Raw genomic sequence first — 26154 nt, forward strand, 5'->3', positions numbered from 1 at the left:
GACAGAACCGCTTCTTTAAAAAAAAAAAAAAAAATAATAATAATCAAAACACACAGGTTTGTATTTGGGATATGCAGACTTAAAGTTTTGTTCCGTAAAGTTAAGCATGTAGCCTTATGTCACAAATGTAGAGAAGTCCCCACAAATACAAAAATTAGGGGAATTTTTAGTGTTCAGTTTTAGTGTCATTTACTGCTCTTCGTCCTTCATGTTTAGGGTGTCAGGAGCCAAATTGAGGAGCTTCAGTCTGGTTGTTTTCCAGGCCCTTTGAAGGAAGCTATCCGCCGTCTATTGTCCTTGGTAATAAACTTGCTGCTTCCCTCGTTCAAGTTCTCTGGGCTGAGAAATGTTGCCTTGAATCTCCCAAGTGTTCAGATCTCAGCAGTGCTTTTTCTGAGTCAGTGGGAGTCAAAGTGGATTCATAGCTTGATTCAGTTCATAGTTTTATTCCATTTGATATAACAGACACAAGTATACCCTTATTAAATTTACACTTTCCTAAAATATAAAACGTAGACGGTCAGCATACTCTCAGTTTTTGAATGGAAAATAAGTCTTTTCCTAATTATGTCCATTTGAGGGAACATTTGAAACGTCTGCATGTCTGTGTTCAGGCACAGACTTATTTAAAAGTAACAGACTAGAACCTAAAGTCCCTTAGAGGGTTTTAGCAGGTTAAATGTGTGCAATATTTTCAAGCTCGCCTATTTATTACACGATTAATTTGCATTTGCAAAGTACCGTGTTAATTTATATTCAAGTACGTCGTTTATCCGTATCGAAGTGGATCATTTCTTGATACTGTGTTACTAAACACTGACTGTGATGATCGTAGACAGCATAAATTAATATGAACTGATGTTATTGCATATAGGCTACATTGCAGAAACTATATCACGTAGAAAATATTTGAACTACATAATCTGCGTCCCTGTCATCACTGCCTGTCATCGGATGACCATGATGAAATGGACATATATTAGAAAGGCACCAGCTCAAAGCAGCTCCGTATAACTACATCAATAAAGTCCTTAGAAATGTCGAAAAGGACATTTTTTGCAGTTTGGTTGAGGATGCGAGAAATCCGGCAGATCATCCAAACACTTTTTTTTTTCTAATGTAGAGACAGCGACGAGATTTTAAGTTAAGAATTTTGAACGTATAAGCCTGATACTTGAATCCCACGGGTTGAGGTTTTCATACGGGCTTATTAATGAGTTTAGTCAGCTTTCTCAGTAAATATGCAGGATGAAACTGTGGATCACACTTTGGGATAAAAGTTTTTGCACTCTGCAACTGCACTGTGGAAAATAGCTGCAGTAAAATTTCAACAATTTGAAACAAACGCAACCAAAGATGGCACCGACTAATCATCGTCAGTAAGTTACCAATACCTATCTATTATCTATTATCTATTATCTATTAATTTATTATTTTATTTTTCATTTCTTTCTTTCTTTCTGCTTTGTTGTTTGGATTGAAGTCGTTGTTTGTATATTTTCCGTTAATATTGCTGTATTCTTGTCTTTTGTTTTCTTTTTTCTGAATGTTATTTTCAATGTTATTTCGGAATTTACTTTATATAATATGACTAGACTTTGTATCTTTGTATTATCTTATGTCCTATGATATCCTAATGGGTCTGAGGTGCGCGGAATTTGGTTGGTGGTAGGTGGTAACATGTATGATGTGTGAATCTGCTGTATTTTATATTTGGACCCAAGGAAGAATAGTTACTACCTTTGGTGGCAGCTAAAGGGGATCCTATTCACAGTAAACAATACGCCTGTATTCTGGAAAAAAAAAAAAACATCTGCAAAGTCGTCTATAATCATTAAAGAACAATAATAAAGTAAGTTGCCTTCTTGTTAAAATGACCACAATGCTAAGATTTAACAACATTGTACAAGAAGTTCTGTATAGGTGGGGCTATCAAGAAATACAACTAACTTGAACGAATCAACAACAATAAGCTCCTAAATAAAATATGCTCGGGTAGGAGCGCGTCCTGGACTGAAAATGAGTATATTGTGGGAGCTCGTTATGGGGATTATTGATACGTGTGCTCCAAAATCACAAAAACTACAAGGTATTCGATTTTAAAAGGAGTAAAATCCATTTATTGCATGCTGATGTTGGACCTTTAACAAACTCCGGTGCGTTTCGGTATTAAGCCTTATGGAGTTGAAAGAAAGAAAGAAAGAAAGAAAGAAAGAAAGAAAGAAAGAAAGAAAGAAAGAAAGAAAGAAAGAGATACCTAGATACCGAAAGTTGGTTTAAGGTTCAACATGATTAGTCCTGGTAATGTCCGACTTGAGGACTAGGAATTGGTGAGTGAGATTGCACGTCGATATAATAAGCTTACTGTATTAGTGATATGTGCAATAAGCAGCGCTTTATAAAGAATTGCTGAATTCTGTTGCACAGAGCCGATACCTCCACGTTAATTTATGCATTTATTTATTCTTAAGGTATTTAGATCCTTAGACTTATTGAGGCTCCTTAAGTATAAAGAGAAGCTACTATTCGTTAGTTCATGGTCACCTCAATATTAGTGTCCCATAAAAATCAATCTTTTACATGTGTAATTGTGTAAATTCAACTTGTTGAGTCTGATTGTTTTTTATATTGTATATATTGTATCTATTTTTCGATATCTCCTACTTTTTTATATTCCCTCCAATAGATGTTGCTTGTTTTCTTATTTATTATCCACTTTTTGTTGATACTTCTATTTCGATATCCATTTTGCTGCTATAACACTACTAATCCCGTACAGTATAAAGCTATATCGTACCTTACCATGTCTTATCTTATTGCAGAATCTCACCAAAGTAAAAAAGAAGCCATTCTGTTTTTACTGGGAATTTACAACTAGTTTATTAAACCGAGGAAGCAGGAAAACGATCAATGACATTTCGTCCACTTCAATATAAAGAAATAAAGACTGTTACACTCAAAAGACGACAGTATTTCACCTAAAACCAAGTAACTCTGTATGTTTAACAATGCAGTGATATCTTTATATTGAATGAATAAGTATGTGTAATGTTTCTGATGTGACTCATTAATGACATGAAGTTTGTTTGAACCGTTCACGATGCTGGACATGAGGAAATGTATTGTGCGCCTTCCAGTGAAGAAATCCACAAAAAGTTAGACAATTGGTGTCAAACTCGTTTTAGTTAATGGGCAACATTCAGACCAGTTTGATCTCAAGTGGGCCAGACCAGTAAAACGACTGTATATAAAAATACGTGTGTATAGATGAAAAGAACCCCCCTTTTAAGTATAAAGAAGTCAAGTGAAGTATTTAAAAAACAAATGAACAGCCTGAGATGTCTGAAGAAAATTAAGTGCAATTTCAGCAATTCCTACGTTTTTTTTCCGCATTCAGTCTACTGTCATTACATGTGCACTACAGTGCACAGATCAGAGTGGATCTACAAAAAACATTTATGCATTTTGGAACCAAACAACAATACAGCATTTTACTTTTACTTGTAATTTTCCAGACATTTCTGTGTAGTGATGCTGCATCAACTCAACTGAAGAGGAAGTTAATGGAGAAGAAGAAAGTGAAGTATCCCCTGCCTTACAAACTTAGGCCTACGTATCAAAAGTTTTAGCAGAGCCTTAGCAACAGGCTTTCACCATTGTGTCTGATGCAGATTATTTAGTACTGAAGCTACTGATTGGCAATATTTTGCACAAACATGAGTATTTAATGTTTTTTAGAGAACTATATTCTGATCTCGAATTACTGACTGCTATGCATTTTGTTTTACAATTTGCAGAGTCACCCAGTGGGCCACATTGGACCCTTTGGTGGGCCAGTTCTGGCCTGTGGGCCGTATGTTTGACTGCCCTGAGTTATACTGCGCTGTTTTTCACTTGAGATGTCCGAATCTTGTTCTAATGAGTAGCACTTTATAATAAGGGTTCAAATCATCAACTGAACTTAATGCTCAACCACTGCATGACTCATGATGATTGAATGCATGAATTAATGCAAAATGTATCATGAAATCACATGACTTCATGTAATTTATTATCGTTTAATAGATCATCAGTTTCAGAATGTTACTTCATACATGAATTGATATGCATCAAGTTAGCTGGATATCACTTACATGAAAGTTAATTTATGTTACTACATCTATGTTGATCATATTAATGTTCACATCCGATGACCTTTGATTAGCTTGAAAGCTTCATATTTCTATGAGAAAAAGTACAGTTCTGCTTTCAGAGAGGCTGAGTGAATACATGGGTCTGAAATAAACTTTTATTCGACTGGAATTCAGCTAATTTGATCACTTATCAATTACTGTATGAGGTAACTGTGAATTAACATTCTGTATCTAATGACCTATTGAGGGTGAACTAATCAAAGTGATGATTTCATGATACATCCTGCATTAATTCATGCATTAAATCATCACAAGTCATTAATTAGGCATTACTTAAGTATATGATTTGTAGCCTTATTTTTAAGTGTTACCCAGTGATCAGATGTCTTGTGCCTATCCGATTTAAGATTGAAGATTTCAGATTAGGGCAGCACTTTGATTGGTCCCTGCACTGTTATTTGGTTTGTTTGCATTGTCAAGAAGTCACCACTAGATAGCACTCTCACTCAAGGAAAGAAGTCTTCAGACCAGCAGAGTCATAGCTCTCTCAACAGTGCACTAACAGGAAATTGGCCTCCAGTAACAGCTTCATTTAGCATTCAGCACTGAAACATGTGATTAATTAGTTGGTTCAGCTCATAGTGGGGGCTGATATTTAAATCAGAGACACATCTGATGTAAAAGCCAAAGCAACTAAAAGCTTCTCCTCTACACAGAGATAAAGGGAGGAGGAAAATATGCTTCAACATCCCTTATTATTTAAAAAAAAAAGGAAAGGAAAAAAAAAAAGCCTTCTCCATCGCTATAAAATACAATTAATCGACATGGCCAACCCTGATCCTTCCCTTGTTGTTCCAACTTCCAAAAAAAAAAAAAAAACGTGATGAAAGTTAAAATATTCTATTCCTCCTATCGCGTCGGAGCCCCTACAACCCACCCAAGCACTACTGTTGCTCTCTGAACTCCAGTTTGAAAACTACTGTACTATGCATACTGTAATGAGCAGGCATGAGATTATGAGGAGAAAAAGAAAACTGAGATGAATGCACAAGTTGGAATTATTCCACAGCCATACTGTGTATTCAACAGTTGCACATAGTTTTACATACTTATTAGAACCACAGCTTATTAGACACACATGTAAAGTAAGATGTAAATTGCGGTCTAGTAGTTACTTGACTCTAATTCTGAAGGACAGAGTTCATGTTCTTGTAAGTGACTGATCTCCATATACAAACCATTTAATGTCCTCTTGACAGATAGTTTCTTGATGACTGTTACGTGAACAAATTAGACAGTGGCTGCTGTTTAAAGCTGGGGTAGGTGATTCTGGAGAAAGATCATTTATTTCCTCATTCCTAGATAGTCAAATACTAGTGTTTTGGGTTGGAAACTCAGTCCGAGTCACCTGCGTAAGAGACTCTTCCCGGCTCTGATTGATTATTTTTGTTTAGGCACCGGTGATTCTTGCAAATACCCCAAGGAACACTAGGAGGAGCCAGAGGACACATATTGTCTCTTTCATGTACTGTTAGGCTATAGTGACATTTTCACTAAATGACAAAAAGTTATTTTTATAAAAGTTATCGGTTGAACCAGGAATATATGACATGACCCCACAAAAATTGCAAAAGAAGCTCTTTTAACTGTCACTCTCATGAATATGTCATGTATAAAGTATCAAAATAGTCTTAAACCACTGAAATTGGTGATGAATTCATGGTTCCGCCCATGTTAAATTCTTAAAGGTACATAGATGGGTCAAAATGATCCAGTGGGTTTGTTTTCTTGCAGTACTTCTTTATGAAAACTTTTATATTGATTTGTGCCAATTGAACAGTCTTGAATATTTTGAAAGTAATATAAAAGTGCTATATAAATAATTCAATTTTAAATTTATGTTAATCAATGCCAATATTTATATGTATTGGTGCCAATTTATGTATATTTATGTAATTTATATTTTAGGAAGCAAAAAAAAAATGGTACCAGTGTATAGTTAAGACACACCTTTGTACCGCCACTTGGATTTCTTGGGACATTTTATATGTTATAGAAGAGACTTTTATGAGCAATAAACATTTTTCAGATTTTCTGAGGTTCATCCATTTTTTTTCCTCACATAATGCATCCATTTGAAAAAAAAAAAAGTTTTGGGAGGATCATATTTAGGTGGTTTTCAAAACTCTCCCTTCATACAATACCTTAAACCTTTTTTTTTCTTCAAAAGACAAAAAGCTTTTATGTCAACAACAACACCACTTTGTGAGACACGAGAAAGAGTGAGCTAAAATGGCAGAGTCTCCAATGTATCTGTCATCTATTGTGTAAAAGCAACAAAAGCAACCATATGTATCAAACAAGTTACTGTGGTGTTAGCTAACACTTTGGTTAGCCACTGTTAGCTAAAAGTACTGTTAGCAGACACTATCATTAACTACTGTAGTTAGGAACTTAACTTCTGCTACAGGTAGAAACATGAAAATGAGGACAGCTTAACAGTAATCCTAAAATTAGGAGACTTAAATCAACATTTCAGAAAGTTAGGAGTTGGGAACTGTTCATCTATAATAGCTTTTTTTTTCCCCTAAATCAGCTGCTAATCCTAATTACCATGGTTACCAAACAATTAAGATAGGATCTGCAATTTAGTAAGTTTCTGTAATATGGCTCCATATGCCTACTCAATATGGGCTTTTTGAAGTATAACAAAGATCATATGACAGCCAAACAAAAATCTCTCCAATGTTACTCCAGCATGCACTTTTTCCATTCTAGCTACAAGTAATCTTCATATGTTGTGTGATTATCCTGTCATTTAGCATTGTCTGCTACAGTTAATAATGCTAATGGACTGCTCACATCTCATTTTGCCCAAATGGCTCTGTCAGGGTTTGGGGGAGCTTGGATGGAATAGCTTCTACTTATCTGCTATAAAGGAGTCGAGTTCAAGGAGTCAAAACTTGCACAAACTTTGACAAAAATAAAAACAGATGGTCACTGTGATGGATTTCTGCAACACTAGTTTCAAATCTCTGCCAGCTGATTTGTAAACGGAGACCAATTGTCACCACATTCAAACATCTAAAACACTACAGCATGCCGGGTAGATCATCAGCAGTAATATGCATTTAATAAGTGTCAACAAATTTGCAAAGGACAGCTCAAAGTAAACATTGTTTCATCATTTGTGACTGATCTTTCATAAATATAAATTGTACGGACTGATAACAATACTGCTATGAGTGAGCAAAATTAAAGGTTCACAGTTTTTGGAATTCTAAATATGGGTCACATTTTTTGTTTAAATGAATGACATTTAATTGACAAACAGTGCATTTGAACATTCCTATCAGTATTTGTGACTTCTTGACTTCATCACTTAGTTGTGCAAGTCGTTGTTCCACTGACTACAATACAGACAACTGGTATGGGTTCAGAGGCTGAAAGGAACCCTTCAGAGAAGTACAGTCTTATTGTCAGAGGCCCCAAACTCAACCCTGTACAGACCAAGTAGCACCCACCAAGCTGCAGGTTGGGGCCACTGAAGTGCCTTAAGTTGCAGTCCCTCTAATGGCCACTAGATGCTGCATCTACAACAAGAGTGACTGTACTGAGGCTGCTGAACCCCCCCACTCACAACTTTTCACAGGATATACTGTCAGTCCCACAGCTTATACAGTAACATGCTGTTTATAGGATTTTCTTTCAAAGAAACATTTTAACATGTCGGAGCAGGAAAAGCACAGCTGATGCTAACAATGAAAGATGACTGAAGTCCATTTAGCTGGTTCAGTTTCACAGCAGCCACTTTGACATGAAATAGTAGGTTAAAGACAGGTGTTATCAATGATACTAATCACTAATCAATCCCTCCCATTCCATTCAGGTCAAACAGAGTCAGGGAGCTGCTATTGTGCATGTTGGCTCACTGGAAAGGCTCTGCTACACTAAATGGAACAGGACCTCAGTTACTATCATTGGTAAAACCTTTGTTTACACTACCATATCATATCAATATGGCTGCAAGGTCTATTGCACATGCTGGCCCTAGACCTTAAGACTATGTGGGCGACTTCAGACTCCTGACTTTGGTTAGTTCTCCACCTGTCAGGACAGGACAAATTACACCTCAATCATTCTAACAGGTATATTCTATGCAAGAGTGAACCCAAGGTGACATCACCCATTGGTTTGTGGACTATCGTTCTGAAGCCTCAGGTCTGGCATTATGGGGGTTGCAATCTTGGTTTTCTGAAACCAAAGCATGCACAATACCAACAACAGTGTGGAGGTGGTGGGTGACACACTCAAACTTGAACAGTGCTTGGTTTTTGCATCGTCCGTTCAGCAGGACAAAGTAGCGACCGGCCTGGCCACAAATTCTCTTGTATTACAGCTAAACAGCCACGAAATATACGATTCAAAAAATATTTTATGTGAGAAACAGGCAATGCAGTAACAGAGTATTAATTCATATTTGATCAACGCTGTCTAGTTCTACATCTGTTTTTCTTGAGCTCTGTGTCGCACTGGACAGCCTCATGGAGAATGAATTGTCAATCACAAGGTAGTCCCTCTCCGAGCACACCCTGCTTTATCATCTATTTTATCCTAAATAGAACCATAATATACAAAATGAACACCACACTGTATTGAAGAAGACTTGAAACTAACAATTGAGGTCTTAAACTCATTAGGAAACTGTTTACTGAGGGAATAAGTCATGTGAGAGGTAGAGTCAAAAAATCAGACTTCTTTTTGAGACCTGTGGAGTCGCCCCCTGCTGGATATTAGAAAGAAATGTTTAAGACTCTTCAAGCCCAGTCCTTACTCATCACATATCGATGATTTGTCATTGCCCCTTGCCAACTCAAAGAGACACGGACGGTACCCATTCAGAGCTGAAAGCGACACACTGGGCTTTTCGAGTGACTTCAGTGTAAACCCATAGATAAGTGGCTCAAACAAACACAGGACTTTCACCCAGGAGGCCAGTGTTCGTGTCCCACTTGAAATCAAAACATTATTAAAAGTTGTAAGGTAAATAACGTTATGTGCTTCGCATGACTTTTTTCATGTGACCTTTGTGTCAAGTGACTTTTGTGTTATGAGTTTCTTCAGTGACATCACATAACATATGTAATGTTACAATTATTATAACCCCAAACATGGTCTTATCCTAAACCTAACCAAGTTGTTTTTGTGCCCGAACCTAACTAAACTGCAACTGTTTCACACTGTTAATCTCATGTTAAAGGGGCTTTCTGGAGGTGTCAGCTACAGCTCCTTAAAGGTATAATCTGTAACATTTTCCTAAAGAACAATGTATAGACTTATATTACATAACCCCTTAAAATCATTACTCAAGTATGTGGTGGCTGTATCTGCAGGGTCTCTGCCCTCTGTCTGGATTTCTTAATTTTTTCTTATTATTTTGCTGTTCTTGGGACATTCACCAACCCAAAGCATGGATATTTGACGTCCTGACGTGTTTATGAACAGCTCAGCTCATTTAAAAAAAATGTAAAGTGTTTTACAGGTTTTCTTTCTAATATGTTACAATAACATCTTTAAGCCCAGTTGTGTGCCTTTTAGCTTTTATCTGCTGAAGGGCTTAACTAGGTCACTTTCACGTAGATTTCTTATGGCTAAACAGTCTCCATCTAATACATTATCAGTCAAGGGTTTCCATTTTTACCAAAATTCTTACACATCATCCAGTATTCATATACTGAATACTGGATGTTATTACTATAGTACTGGATCTATATTTTTAGCTTCCTGTTTTAAGAATGTGGATTTTGTTTCTGTGTTTTATAGTGGTTTGTTTTTATTTCTTAAACAGTCACTTCATTGGGTTGAGATTCGAGCATCTTGCCAAAAAACTGTAGTTGAAAGTCAGTCAGCCAACTAACACTGCTACATTTATAGAAATGTTGATTAATGTGTATTGTCCTTTTAAATCAATAAATTAAATTAATTAAACACATGACCATCGTTTTTGAAAGATCCCTTCACTAAAATGAGAGTGTCAGTTGACTGGCTAACACTGCTACAGTTACAGAACTATACTGTCTGAACTGGGTGTCAGAACGTCGATTGAAAACTGGTCACCAATCACTTACATTGTTTGAGAGATTCTGCAATGCTGTTTTCCTGTGAAACTCCAGCAGTGTTTTGCAGACTAACAAAATAAACCTGATCCCCAACTGGCACAAGGGTGGGTAGATAATGACTGAATTTTCATTTTTCGGTGAACTGACCTTTTAATCCAAGAACGCAAACAGTCAATAGTTCATATTTTTAAGCTGAGCAGAACAGTGAGATTTGGTCTGTTCAGCTAACACTAGTAACTAAATAAGAATTTTGTGGAAAACTAAAAAAAAAATTTAATCATTAAAGATAGGATCAGTAGAATTTGTCTGAGATGTTCCTAAATGTGTCAGAATGATAACTGATTGTTGAGGCTCATCCAAGGACATCAAATACAAAGTGTTTGGGTTGGTAAAGCATCCCAAACACAGCAAAATAATGAGGTAATAAAGAATTACGGGCAGAGGACAGGGTCTCTGCAGGTACAGACACCTCCACACATGATTGAAAGGAATTATGTTTTTAGGAGTCTACATACTGTTTTGTTTTATTTAAGGAAAATGTTGCATTTTGCTTTTAAATCATTGGTATGTTGCACCAAACTTTATAACTATCTTAAATTAAGAAAGATTACAAATTACAGATTTAAACTTCTACTTTAGTTAAGTTTAGTATGCAGTCTAAACTTAATTTAAATTTAATTCTGCTGCACCAAACTTTAAACTGATCTTTTTTTGTTGTTGTTGTTGCTCTACTATTTGGCCATATTGCTCCATTAGTTTAGCCAACAGCTCAAGCCGTTATCAGCAGGTAAACTAGGCAAACTAACTTTTTTAGCAAGCTAGAAGATAATGTAACAGTTTGTTAACTTTTCAGCTAGCTATCAAACAATGTTGCCTTTCGTTTGGCTAACTTTTTAGCTAGCTGAGAAACAACATTACATACATAGATGTAATATATGAATTAGATACAGCATGCAAAGATCGTGTCCATTTATCCAATGAGAATTGCTCACCTGGTGCATAACCCAAAAATATTTCCTAGCTTCTGAGTTTGCTTCCAGCCTACAGAATACACTGAACAGTGTTTTGTTTGTTTGTTTCGTTTTAAACTGTACTGTTTTTTCAGGTCATACAATTAACAACCACAGAAGAGGAGAGTTCCTGCTCAGCCCAGTGACATCACAGTTATTTAAATCACCTTTCTTGACTCTAGGAAAGTTTTATCAATAGTTATAATGGACTTTGTTTGCAGGTCAAGGTGCTTGGTCAATAGTTTTTCAGATGTTTCTTCATAATGGTGGTGTATGAGGAAAATGCTTTTGGGCCTTAAGGGAATCTTTCGCTGCAATACCGCAGGTGGCCACTGGGAAAAACTGGAAGCAAGGCTGGGCGAACTGTCCTAGTCTAGGTTCTATCTACGGTTGCTTTATGTTTTGTTGACTTTTTGGCTAGATAGCAAACAGTGCTGCCTAACTCTGCTTTGGCAACAATCTTCATATTGATTAAACTTGATTTTATATTGGTTAACATCACCAAACTTGAATTTACTAAACTGAGAAAAGTTTTCAATTGTGCAGCAGAGCTCTGCTTCATTTTAAATATGGATTAACCCATTTAAACCTAGTTTTGCTAAAGACCTATTATGACTAATACATTAAATTAAACATTGTAAATGCAAGTCTCAGTCTGAGATTATAGGATTATACAACTCAGTAGTATCTGCATTGTGAAAATATCTCTTAAGGTGAAACTCTCTTCATAGAAAGATTCATCAGCTGCACAATTTATCCAGTACATGTATGCAAATTACCTAATTATATTAAATGTAAATTCCCAAGGCTCTTAGGAGATTGCATACCAGTGTCTTAACTTAAGTACAATGTCATTTTTTCACTCAAGAATAAAAAAAAATATTGTGTTCACTAATGAAGTGATGGGTGCATCTAACTTTAGACTCATTTAGTGAAAAAAATATATTAATTGCTCTTTCCTGCAAGTTGTAAAACATGATTCTCCTAAATAAGATTCAAACATTAGTTTACATAAACAGTTTTTTGAACAAATGACTAAGTGGGATGAAATATATTTAAATTAGCTGCATGCAATAAGTGAAATACGAGCTTCAGTTGTCTCATCCTGTTTCTGAAGCCAAACTGTTATCAATATTCAGTCTCATATTCTGTGTTTCCCAGTGGGAAGGGCAGAGAAAAGACTTTGTTCTGATTTGAATCCCATCACCAGTAATGCAAAAATATGGACAAAATAGGCCAAGTTAGAGATCTGGCTCTTTCCAGTTCCTCTGAAATGGCTTTGCAAATTAAAATAATTATTTTTATTATCTATATATTCCTTGTCATACACTATAATCTTGGCAGGAGAGACACAAGTCTGAACATCAGGTAAATTACAGCGCACACCTCTCATTCAACACTTAATATCATTGACAGCAATTAGTATTAAAACCTGCAGGAGGCGCCAGAGGACGCACAGAGGATAATCTGATGGTGCCCTCATCGTCATTTCACAACGAGAAACCAGGAGTCCATGCATGGATGTTATGTCTTTACATATAGAGTCTCCGTTAGAGTTAATATGATGCACACATGTGCCAGGTATTTTCCGTTAAATACCCCAAATATCGTGCAGATAGTGAAGGTTTGGACACAGACGGAGGGGAACTGGGATGGAATCATGTAAAACAGATAAGACATTCTGTTTAAAACGAAAGTATTCAAGTATAAGCGCTTGAATGTGAGTAATTCGTTTAAATTCAACGTAAAAGCCAGTTAAAAGGAGCTAAGAAAGTGTAAAAAAAATAATAAAAAATAGCAGTAACGAAATTTTATTTAAAATAAGTGTTTACTCATCATTAAATTAAAAAGATTACTGACATCTTTAAAAAGCAGCATTTCTAAACATAAACAGACCACTTCTATGCATTAATAAATATATAAGTGTGTGCTGTTGTCGGCAAATGTGTAATAATGCGAGCATTATCACCTCATCAAAATGTGTCTAAAGAACTGCGTGGAACAAAATCCCCTCAAAAAAGAAGAAAAAGAAAAGAAAATCAACAAGGTTTCAAAAACTAGAAAAAATAATACTTCTAATCTCTCATCATAAACTTACACCTCAGTCCTAACGCACTTCTCATACTGATGAGGTCGAAGAAATGAAAAAGAAATAAAAAAGAAATAAGGACAATAAATAAAAAAGAAGAACGATTAGAGAGAGGGAGGGCGAACAGAGAGGAGGGAAACAATAGAGAATCAAAGCATAATAATATTCCTAAATGAAGAGGGAAATGTTGCACCGCTCATTTTATTAATCAGACTGTCAATTTCACCCAAGAGGCCAAACCCAAGAGCAATCTAAAACAGACTCAGAGATCAACCCAGGGACAAGCACCTCGCTTCTCCTCACTCCTCTCCTCCTCTCCACTTGGATATTATTCGTCTGACCGAAGGCCGCCTCCATCATCAAGTGACAGCCCTCTCCTATTTATTTGCTTATAAACCTGTTACAATAAATGATCATTGGAGCAACGTCAGCCGAGCATTTTAACAACGAACAGCAACCACTTTTTGATGAATGACATTTCGCTGCTGCCGGGGAGGATGCACGGCTCATTTTGAGCAGTCGCTCGTCGATTGCATTCAGATTCTTTCATTTTTTGCGTCTTGCTTATAAAAAGCTTTAGAGACAGTTATTTAGAGACAGTTGCTGAGTTGCATGCGGATTTAGCTCCCCGACACAACTCATTGGTGCTCCAGCCCCCTGGACAAGTGTTGTGTGGGTTGTTTCTTTTTTTTTTTTTCCTTCCTTCGTCTTGCTTAATGATGGAGAGGATAAGAAAAGAGATGATATTGATGGAGAGAGGTCTGCACAGTCCCGTCGCAGGGAAGAGGCTCTCAGACACGCCTGGAAATTCAGTGCTGGAGGCCCTGGAAAACTCTCAGCACAGCGGACGGCTAAGCCCGAGAATAACTTCGGCTTCCCTCCATGGAAATCTTGGGGACATCCCGACGAAAGGCAAATTTGAAATTGACAGTCTTTTCGGCACGCACCACAACAGTGAAAATACCTCGTCGGCGGAGATTTCATCGTCAGAAAGCAGGAAGAAAATGAGCCTTTACTCCGAAGTTTCGCCAGATTCAGATATTAACAGTGATGTGGAGGTGGGATGCCCTGCGCATCGCTCCCCGAGCCAGCACAAGGAAAATAATAAAGGTAGGATTTTATTTTTCTACAGATTTAGCCTGTTTTTATTTCTGCCATAACAGTTTGGTGATACTGGGACGGATATTATTATTATTATCCTCTCCATCTTTCAACAAAAACGAAATAGAGCTAAATTCAGTTATTTTTATTGTTACATTTACGCTACTATTATTATACCCATTATTAGTCGTATCATTATCACTACAATTATACCACAATATACAATATAATTAATAAAAAAAAAATAACAGACAGACAATGAACAAAAAAATGTTTTTCATTTGCCTCTTGACACATATTTTACATCAGTTTATTTTCATTAATATACTGTAGGCCAACACACGAGAATGTTGTTTTAATATTATCGATATCAATAACAAATTGTTTCTTTTTATTTACTTTTGTATTCTGCATTTATTTTTAGGTTTTTCAGACAGTAATTCTGGGTCCTCGAGCTCAAACTCCCTCGCGAATATGAACGGAAATTCAACGGGAGGATCAAACAATTCAAACACCGACCAAGTGAGGAGGTATCGGACTGCTTTCACCAGAGAACAAATCGGACGGCTGGAAAAAGAGTTTTACAGGGAAAATTACGTTTCGAGACCGAGAAGATGTGAATTAGCCGCAGCGCTAAATCTGCCCGAAACTACGATTAAGGTACCGATTAATCTTCATTATATTCTTGTCTACTAGTGTGTATGTGTTTGTGCATGGAAAGCAATGCTGATTATACAAAAATATATCATTATTATTATTATTTTAATATACATCATAAATTGTTGTTATTATAATAATTATTTCTGCTCAATAAATTATTTTAGGCTCTACACAAAATAACGTTTTTATATTCACTGGTCACCAACAATGGATGCTAATTGATTCAGCCGTTATGTACTATTACTGCTTTAAAAATATTTCTGCAGAAAACTAAATATCTTAATCCACATTTTGAGGTTAAATTGTTGATTTGAACTCTGGCACCATGCGACAATTTAAAAGATCATTTCTAGGATTTTTTTTTTTTTAATGTGACTGTCTGCCCTGATACACGCTGAAGCACACACTCTTCACAGGTCTAAATTTAGAGCTTGGAAACAACATGGCAGCTTCAATATGGGCCTTGTTTTGACTCTGTGTGCAGGTGTGGTTCCAGAACAGGAGGATGAAGGATAAAAGGCAGCGTTTGGCGATGTCCTGGCCCCATCCAGCAGACCCCAGCTTCTACACTTACATGATGACGCACGCGGCAGCTACAGGGAGCCTACCTTACCCTTTCCACTCGCACATGCCTCTACATTACTACCCGCACGTCGGTGTCACTGCAGCAGCAGCCGCGGCCGCCGCCACCGGTGCCGCCTCGTCACCTTTCGCCACCTCCATCCGGCCCCTCGATACCTTCCGGGCGCTCTCCCACCCCTACTCGCGGCCAGAGCTCCTGTGCAGCTTCAGGCACCCGGGACTCTACCAGTCACCCGCAGGCCTGAATAGTTCAGCGGCGGCATCGGCGGCAGCAGCGGCCGCGGCGGCCGCGGCGGCGGTCAGCGCGCCGTCAGCCACCGGGCCTTGCTCGTGTCTGAGCTGCCACAGCAGCCAGGCGGCCAGCGCGCTGGGCTCCCGGAGCGCCAGCGCTGACTTTACCTGCACAGCTTCGGGGCAAAGATCCGAGAGTGGATTTCTGCCGTATTCTGCTGCTGTTCTCAGCAAGACCTCAGTCCCGTCACCAGACCAGCGAGAAGAAACCTCACTTAACAGATAACTCATCATCAGGCAGCAGCCTACATGACCCTTTCATATTTTGCTCTAGTCCTTCTTTAGGGGATAGGCCTACTTTAAAAATACACAGCTGGGTTAAAGCAGTTGTTTACTAGGCAGCATTGTAAACACACACAAACACACACACGAAGATTAATTTCTAAAAGTCTGATTCAAGTCCAAAAGACTCTTTATAACAAGAAAGACGTGAATAGCTAAGCACCGAAAATTTTGCAACTCACAAAAAACTTTTTTCTAAAAGCTTGTGCCCTTGTGTTGTGCCAGTAGACCATTTTTGTATGGGCTGTGCTGGAATATAGGCTACATGTTTGGAAAAAATATCCATTCTGTTTCCATGCCTCAATCATTCTGCTATTTTAAATTTATTTATTTCCCCAAATTCTCACAAATTAAACCAAGAATCACTGAGTCACATTCCATATTTCTGCGGCTCAAATGTCCAGTTTTCAGCGTGACAAACCCAGCCTGGCTACGTTTGGCTTTAAGATACAAGCTAATTATGCTATCTAAATTTAGATAGCAGAAGGTCCTGCTTTTGTGCCCAGCAGCATATCTTTCTTCACTAAGGCCTAATAGACTGAGATTTTGGCAGGAATAGCTTCTCCAACACCCAGCCTCTGCTCTGTGGGGACAGCCCTAATCAGCTAGAAGGTGCATATCATTTTGCACCGCGTCTTTCGTGTCAATTTTTATGTTAATAATGAGAGGATCATGACAAAAATTGCCAATCATGTACCTAGATGGAGCTCCTTTGAATACATGACTGTAAGAAAGTTCCTCGTTTTGAGACCCGCTGTCAAGTGCTAACAACCCGCGGAGGGAAGTCATTAGACATACAAAAGAGCTGGAACAAAGCGACAGTCCTGGTACACAGAATGCACTGCAGAAGGAGGATATCTGACACATGTAAGGTTGAAAAATATTACATACAGAGCAGCAGACAAAGAGCCCCTCAATTTTTTTTTATTTTATTTTATTTTTGTTAGCTGATGATGGGAAATACCTCGACACACAGTAGCATCTCTTTTTATTTACATTGCTGCACCTCATTATATCAAATCCAGTATTTTCGTAAGTGTGTAATCCCTTTAGGACCTCTTCACACACACTGACGGGACTGAGCAAGGCGAAGGTTCAGACAAAATAGCCTGGCTTTACAATCTGTCTGCGCCTGTAAAAATGGCTATGTGCTATTTTATTCGTTCCTGTTGGGACATCACCAATATGTTAATTATAAAACATGTGAACTGTAAATCGTGAAATATTTTGCAAATATTATGGATAGTCCTACTGATAGTTGAAAACTGAATTACTGATCGCCCTGGATTAAATGCTTCATGAAATTGTGGATGGTAGGCTATTTTTAAACATTTTTTTTTTGTTTTTGTTTTTTAATTTATTTTGTGTGACTTGCTGAATGTTTTTTTATGTTTAAACACTGGATAGGTAGGACCATCACATAGCCTACAAATTGGCCTGTGTAAGCTCACCAATTGTCCAAATTCATGATTTGTATTTCGTGCAAAATTGAAGGCAGAATAATTATGAAGAGATGGAGAACATTTCTTTACGGTCCACTCAAAAAAAAAGAGGCTTTAAAGGGCTGATAAACGAGCACTGAAATTAAAATGATGAAAATAGTATTGGCCTTTGTCCCTAGGGTCTCTGTTATAACTCTATATCTCTGTATTTAAAATATCAATGACTGTATGAATTTAAATATTTTAACTTGAAAAAAATGTGCAATATGAAATGTAAATCATGTTATTTATTGATCGTGTTTGTTCTTGGAAAATAAATAAAAAAAAATCTTTACACATTTTTCGCTTCTTTACATTGATGACGCAGACATTGGTGCAAAATAAACAAATCGAGTCTAAAATTGGATTTCGTTACGAACTTTAATTTTAATCGCTTGGAAAAATGTAAACATTAAATATATATTAAGATATTATATTATATATGTTATATTACATTTTTACATTTTATGAAGACATCCTGGACTTATTTAGCTGCTGTGACACCAATTCTATAGAAAACACTGTCTAATATTAATTAAAAAAGACGTGGAAAGCTACAGGGAATATGAGGCCTGCCATCACGGGTCATTCCGGCCCTATAATTTACCATTATTTTTACATTACCTCTAAATGATACAAGCTGATACTGTCGTTAATTGCACTTGGTTAAAATATAGCCTACACCAGAACGCCCCCAGGGGACTTTAAGATAAGTTGCTTTTTTGAACGTCCCCATTAAAAGAAATAGGATTAGGGCAGCAAATATGGGCGTGATATATCACCATGTTTCCTTGCTCTTTACTAAAGCGAGGGTTGCAACCCATACAACAAAAGCATTGAGATAGATGGAGGTGTAAAAAGGAAAAGACAGAGGCCAGAAAAACACTGCCCACAATAACACGATTAGTTTTGTATCCAATGTGCAGGAGTGAAAAAAGAATTCATCATAATGCAGAGAGGACTGTCTGTCACCTTCGCTGAATGGTTTTTGACAAGAAAATAAATCTTTGGGTTGTTTAATATATTTTATATTTTCTTTATTTCGGTGCTAATAGAAAAACCAAATTAAATGTCCACCAGCGAGATAGAAATGCAAAGATCGATGATCCTGCCCCTACTGTCCAATCACCCCTATTTAATTGACTGTATTTTCAGGGTAATTGAACTGCTTGTTGTAAATTGAGGATTTTATAGAAACGACATGAAAACTACATTTACTGACATTCATCGCATCTTTGACATTGATTATCTGATCAGCGCCGTGTCATGCTAACCTCCAATTCTTCATTACACACTGTTTATGAGCTGTTACAGAACAACTTGCTTGTTCCAGAGTGATTGATTGCCTTATTAACGCGTGTTCTTGTAAGTGTGACCGGACTGATTACGATGCATATGTTTAGAATAATGTTTCATTTAGCTGACTGCGAGTAATGCAGGGTGACAGCTGCTGCGGGAGGACAAAAAACCTAAACTACAGGGAGCAAGCGGGGCCAAAACGCATTTAAGGTGGAACTAGAAGACAGCACAGACCCCTAATGGTCAAATGCAGTCACTCAGCGCCACATGAAGGACTGGCAGCTCAGTAGGGCCTTCAGCGAGCCAAGAGAGGACTGAAATATAACATTATTGTGACTAAAATCACCGCATGTAGTTCTTTTGTCCCTGTAAAAGCAGAAGTGTGAGATTACACTCCAACACAGCTCAGCCTTGTTCTTTAAACATATTGTCCTCACATTTGAATGTGGTGCAGCACAGTATTTACAACTGACATACCAGCTGTTACATCCAAACATTCATATCAATCAAATACCATCAAAAAAAGCATACTAGCGCGTCACATCTAAAATCCTCTTCAGGTTAGGAATTTTCGTATCTATTTAGCTGGATTTTTTTTTTTCCTCCAAAAAACGTAAGGAAAACTGCAGGCTGATGAGATTTATGCCACCATTATGCTTCTAAAGTAGTCTCTGCTCTGTTTGTCTCAAATCATTGCCTCTGTTCAAATGTTACTTTCATATATTACATGACATTAATTCAACTATAGCTCATTAAGACAGAATGAAATGGTTAAATTAACTTATCAACCCATAATGATGATGAATGAGGTATTAATTCAGATACAAGCTGGGCAATTTGCAATTTTGCGCGTTTTGATGGTTCTCAAATAACATTTAATATAACGGGTCATCCCCTCAATCAATTACATGAGCATATGAGTCGGTCGTATGGAAAATCCTTTTTTCATGCATATGTATTGAAACATGTTCTCAATTATCTTTGGAAATTGCTTTTATTGGTTTAAAGACTAATTCTTTCAGCGGTTCTTAGCTCTGGATATGGTTAAGGTGGTACAATAAATTGCTATACTTCTGACTTGTTCTTGAAACACAGCCTGGGATACCTAAATTATAAAAGAGAAGTTTTTGTTTGATTATATTTTTTGTTTCATATTATTTTGAGAAATTTAAAAATGAAAAAATATGTATAAAATGCAACTTTTAGAGGAGTAAATTTGAAACATGCTATTATTTTTAGTTTATTTTCCTTGTGTAAAAGGCAGTTTTAGAGGAGTACATATGAAATATGATATATTTTAGTTTATTTTTTCTTGTAGAAAGTATGAGAGGTATTTATAGATATATCGGTAATATCAAAATTACATACCTTTTTCTTTCTTTTTGAAACACTTTTTTGTGAAGAATTAGGTTCAGGTGGGGCAACTGAACTGTCCACCAAACTGTCATTTACAAGAACCATGACACTTGAAAATGCATTAAATTAACAAGAGACCCAAAACACAGAATCATCAACCTGTTATAAGATTCCAAAGGCAATTTAACAAATTGTGTGCATACAGGATGTGTGCTTAATTATTATAATTTTTAAATCACAATAAAATATGTTTTATATGCATGATCAATTTCCATGTAAAATCACATTTTCCACTGTATTATTCTGCATTCTGAAAACATGGGTCCCAGGTTAATCCTTCGACTCAGTGACATTCACTTTGCCCCTCTCTCATTGGTGTTGGTGTAGCTGACATGACGCTCTGTGCAGTGATTCCCAACATTTTTCCTAAAGGGACCCCTTTTCATGTCATACTCAATGCATAACAATAACAGTACAGAAGACAAAAATAAGTGTAACTAACTCAAATGAACATAATAAGTGCAGGAAGTTTGTGCAAAATTAGTGATTTGGATGAATTCTACGCAGATTATTTTCTATGACTATTGCATCCAGGATGACTGTTTATTATTTTTTAGGAACTCTTTATACAATTCTCTGTCTACATTAGGCTTTTTAAAACTGTGTTGTGTTTTTTGTTTTGTTTTTTAAATTTTTAATAATCTAGGCTTTTTTTTTTTTTGGACAGATTCATTGTTTTTTTTCTCCCTGATACATGGCCATTGTTTATTAGCTTTTTGGTTATTTTGGCTGCATATTTTTCTAATGCAGGATGAGGCTCTTTAGTACAGAGTGAAGGCTTTGTGAGTGGTGCATTCGCGCCTTCACTATGCCCTTTTTGCTGTGACATTTTCTGAAGTTTATATATATATATATATATAAAATCAAAACTAAATAAAAATAGGTTAGTTTTCTTCATAGTAAGTTTTATCAAATAAGTGAAATGCTGAGATATAGACCTGCTGTATATTTTCTTTAAAAAGTTTTCTTAGGCAGCTTAAAGGCCCAGAATGTAGGATTTAGTAGCATCTAGTTGTCCAAACCAGCAGGAGAACCTATGATGGCCCCGAAACTTGTGCAAGACACTAAAGACCATTAAGCTAGAGCCAGAGTTTGGTTTGTCTGTTCTGAGCTAGAAACACGGCAGTCCCTGTGAAAGAGGATCCACGCTCTCTGTAGATATAAACGTAACACACAACAATTCTTATTTTCAGGTGATTATACACTAATGAAAACATAAATTATTCAAATTCTTCCATATTCTGCCAATAAATCTCTTGCACAACAGACCTTCAAAATCACCCCCCTTGCAACTCCCCATGAAGCTATAGCGAAGCAGTAGTTTGGGTCAGGACCCGCTAGCTGGGAACAAGTGCTCTATGGAAACTTCTGTAATGTTAACAGCAGCAAACACAATCCAGTCCCGTTGGATATTGCTAAAATTGTAACATATCATTATTGGTTGCCTCTGCAAGTATTAAAATCTCCAGAGTCAGAGTGATTTCAGATTTGTTTTTAATTTATCATAATTCAGTCATATTGATCAGCACCTTTTCTTTCAGTATACCTTCATTTTGAGACAGCATTTGCCTGAATGAATAATTTTCACATCTATGGTTCATTTCATCACAGTCGTTCTGTCGTAGACCCGTCTCTAGTGTAATTCTTTAATGAGTCTGGGTCCCAGGAGGTTTCTTATTTCACATTTTAGTTTGACAAAATAAGTAGAAGCCTTGAATTATTTAAGGCTTATGTAAAAGACAAGTAAGGTTATTTCTCCAGCAACGAAACTCAAGAAATGATCCTGACCTGTCTTGTGCTTGTGGCCACGAGTACGTTTAAATCAATGCTCTCAACAATGAGTACATTTATAGACGCTGATGGATTCAAACAAGTGTGCAGCTACTTTTTATTTTTTTCCCCCACAAGATGCTGTGAGAATACTTATCTCCAGTGACCACTCATTGTTAGGACTTCCCTGTTATCTCAAGACATTAAAGCGAAAATGGAGGGAGTCCTTAAAAATGAGACATTTCCTTATGCATGTATGCAGGGTGATTTCTTATATTTTGACCTAACCTAACCTGACCTTGGCTTTTCATATATACCTAATCTGTTTCTGAATACTTTCTATAGTGTAGAAACAGAAACCAGACAATCAAAAAGCAAAAAAGAAAAAATCAAAGAAAAAAAAGAAAAATAGAATAAAATGTAATAAAAAATAAAACATTAAAAACATTTCGAGGTGTGAGCAGAACACCCTTGACATTCAAATTTGTATATTAAATAATGAATCCAATAAGCAAATATTGTGCATTATGGCTTTGTACCACCGTTTCCATGCATTCAGTCTTTCAGCTGTTGTGTATTAAGATGCTCAGTGTGTTCAAGACCATCATATTTTCTGGAAAATATGACTAAATACATTGTCATCACATTTTCAAGGAGGGTAATAGGGTGACACTTATGCATTTAGTCATAATTTGTAAACAAAAAAACAACAACAGAGAAAATGGTACAATTACAAATTTGTAAACTATTTCAGCAACACAGACAGTGCTATGAATTTATCAGTTCACAGCACAGTTAGGCTACTGACATGTCAGAGCCATGGTCGGGGCCAGAGATTGTAATTTGCAAAACCTCAGTCAGATAAAAGATCAATGAGTCACGGAGACTATACCACATTCAACTAAACCACCCCTCAAGTTACATCCATGTCTGTCCAAACTCATTTAAAGTATGCAGTCAAGACTGAACAAATTTAATGAAAGGTATTAAGTTTATTTTTTGGCAAAAACGGAAGTAATCACTATATTGAAATGTGTGATTCCTGTGATTAATTTCCAGTGGGGAAACATGCTGTCTTCACTCAGAGACTTTTTTTTTCTTTACAAAGGACTGCCAGGGAGCTCCGTCAAATACAATCAGTTCAGTCTTCAGACTAAGTGGACGTTTGTGCCAAGTTTGAAAAAAAATTCCATCAAGGCATTCTTTAGATATTGTGTTCACAAGAATGGGTATGCATGTATGGATGTACGGACGGACAGACAGATGGACTGTCGAAAAACTCAGCATGGTATATACAGACTGAGACACAGTATATTTCAAATGAGAAACAATTTATAGATAACATACCCATATGGGATCAAAGGGAAAATTTGGCAGTCTCATTGTGGATATACAGTCAGTGTTGATGGTATGTGTAGTGAATTGAAGCAATAAGTTCCACAATGTGTGCTATATTGACCTGAAGAAGTCATAATTTTTGCAAAATTGCTCACAATGTCCCAAAAATGAACAGAAACATTGTGGATTATTCTCATGAACTTACCTTCACTTTATAGAAAAGCTAACTTAGAATAAATGGCATGGCAAAGTATTGGAAGAATTACATTTGAATTTCTTTTTTTAATATATCTGTTTATTTTTTTAAAGGTCGGCAGCCGGACTAAAATCAGGAACATTGAGGCCATATGGTATGTGTCTTTACCATTTGGCTACCATATGTCCTGCAAGTAGTATTTGAAGTACCATGTATAATATTCAAAGTCAATTTTGACCAACACAGCATTCATATTCACAAACACTGGCAGTTAAACACTCATCGGTTGTCGGTAATTCAAAGCACTCTTTGTTGCGCTCCAATTTCTGCTACTGCTTAACAAAACCATAATGTTGTCCATATTACCTTACTGTCCTTTTTGTTTCCTTAAATTTTATCCATCTGGTGTATATTCCACACACTTCTTCAAAGTCACTGGCCTTCTCACCTCCAACCTCTCTAATAGCAGTGCCATCACATGCACAGCACTGACCATACCCATTGCAACCCAGCACAAAGTGCTGTCTTTCTGAATTCACAAGCTGATTAGGCCTCCATGAACCTAATTGAGCTACCAAGGGTGACAAAGAATACATCAGATTTGAGTGAAAGAAGAGAATTTCTCAGCCTTGCTCGTAGGAAGCTTTGAAAAGAGACACCTTTCTTGACCAGTTATGGCACATCTTGAAAATGCATAGTTTGAACAATACAGCATCTAAACTACAAGAGTGAACTCTGCAGAGTGTGGCTCTACATCAGACAAACTGAAAAAAATATTTGGATGTAGCCCATTTCCAATCACTAACATTTTGATAAGTAACCGTCATTGAATTACTTTTTTTTTTTTTTAATGGTAACTGTACCAGATTAAATAATTAAAGTTAATTTGTAAATTTAATTACATGTAACACTGTTAATAAGTAATTCTTGTTTTAGCCTAGAATTAGTTGATGATGAATCACTGCAACCATGAAAGGTCCTTGAGCATACAGTCATAAAGTGCACTTAGGGGCCACAGAGGAGTATAGAGGACTGATAGAGAGCTGAACATTATGCCACAGTGATTTTGACCTTTGACCTCTTTAAAAATGTCAACACCTCACCATTTTATCCTGTTAGACATTTGTGCAAAACTTTGTTATAAGTAGCATATGAAATCTTGAGTTATGGCCCAAAACGTGATTTGATGAACTTCTGACCTTTGAAAAATGTTCCACCTGGCAGAGATAATAACTCGGATATTACTGTTTCTTTTTGTTTACTTACCTTGTGCTGCCACATTAGACATGAGTGCGTTCGGTTCCACATCAGCTCTTCGTCCTTCCTTGGTATTGACTCTTCAGTGAGTCCCACAGTGATGATCTTGATGTAAAAGTAGCAAATCTTTTCTTGTCCTCCACAAGGAAACTAGGCCAGGGGATCAGTTAAAGATGAAATCAACCAGCCTGCAGAGCCAATGAAAAGAAGAGTCTTCTAGCTTGAGCTGATGAAAGCATGGATTCCTGAAAGTGAACACACAAAAAAGTGCTTTAAGACTGTCAGTGTAGTCAACAATGGAGGACAAACAAGCTAAGCAAACAGTATTTAGCTACAGTCCCTTGCTAAGGCAACAACAGGAGTTGGCGCACCCTTTACTGTGGTTGCAGGTTGGGCACAGGTGTATCACTTGCTGCAATGGATTTGGTTTTAGCTGTTGCTGTGGCTTTTACATGTTTGAGAGGTAAAAGATTACATGTTACAGGATTACCTAATCTGGAAACAAAAACAGTAACGTACTACACCACACACACACAAAAAAAGAAAAAAAACATGTAATGAGATTACAGATACATTTAGTAAAAAACTGGGATTATTCGAAGGATATGCAACACATGTTTGGGCCTTTTTTCAAGTTAAAAAATTGTGACAGAATTAAGGAATCTTATCATTTTAATTTAAAAAAATGAAAATTACTCCTCTCTGGCAGTAAACTGAATATTTCTGAGTTGTGGAAAAAAAACAAAAAACATTTGAGGACATCATCTTGAACTTTAATCAACATTTTTCACAATTTTCTGATATTTCATGGACCAAACAACTTATGGGTTCACTGAGAAAATAATCTACTAAATAATTGATGATTTCACCATATTTTCTATTGAGGTAATTCAAAAGTAACAGAAAGTAATAAAGTTACATTACGTTAATATTGAGATACTTGGATTATATTACTGACTACATTTTTTTAATTAGTAACTGTATCAGAAAACATTTTATCCTCCCAACCCTGCTGCTATAGCTGGATATAGATAATAACACTGTTCAGGAAGAATAACATGGATCAGAATACCCATAATAATGATGATCACAGTCACAATTACAGCCATTGGAACAGTCATAACAGTCAA

General features: G+C 36.7%; 1 protein-coding gene across 1 annotated transcript; it reads left to right on the plus strand.

Moving 5' to 3' along the window:
• The first annotated feature begins 13601 nt into the window (after window positions 1–13601).
• evx2 (even-skipped homeobox 2) lies at window positions 13602–18030 on the plus strand. Its single transcript, XM_084724081.1, has 3 exons — window positions 13602–14461; window positions 14877–15112; window positions 15597–18030. The coding sequence occupies exons 1-3, from the start codon at window positions 14068–14070 to the stop codon at window positions 16209–16211; spliced, it is 1245 nt and encodes a 414-aa protein (XP_084580207.1). The 5' UTR covers window positions 13602–14067; the 3' UTR covers window positions 16212–18030.
• Window positions 18031–26154: the final 8124 nt, after the last annotated feature.

Source organism: Lutjanus erythropterus, chromosome 8 (assembly GCF_056507025.1).
Source record: "Lutjanus erythropterus isolate fLutEry1 chromosome 8, fLutEry1.hap2, whole genome shotgun sequence".
Lineage (NCBI taxonomy): Eukaryota > Metazoa > Chordata > Actinopteri > Lutjaniformes > Lutjanidae > Lutjanus > Lutjanus erythropterus.

What these genes read in the sequence shown, in the direction of transcription:
- evx2 (XM_084724081.1), top strand. Translation starts at nt 14,068, where the DNA reads ATGATGGAGAGGATAAGAAAAGAGATGATATTGATGGAGAGAGGTCTG. An exon ending in GCACAAGGAAAATAATAAAG is followed by an intron (nt 14,462 to 14,876) that starts GTAGGATTTTAT and finishes ATTTATTTTTAG; the next exon opens with GTTTTTCAGACAGTAATTCT. An exon ending in TGCCCGAAACTACGATTAAG is followed by an intron (nt 15,113 to 15,596) that starts GTACCGATTAAT and finishes CTCTGTGTGCAG; the next exon opens with GTGTGGTTCCAGAACAGGAG.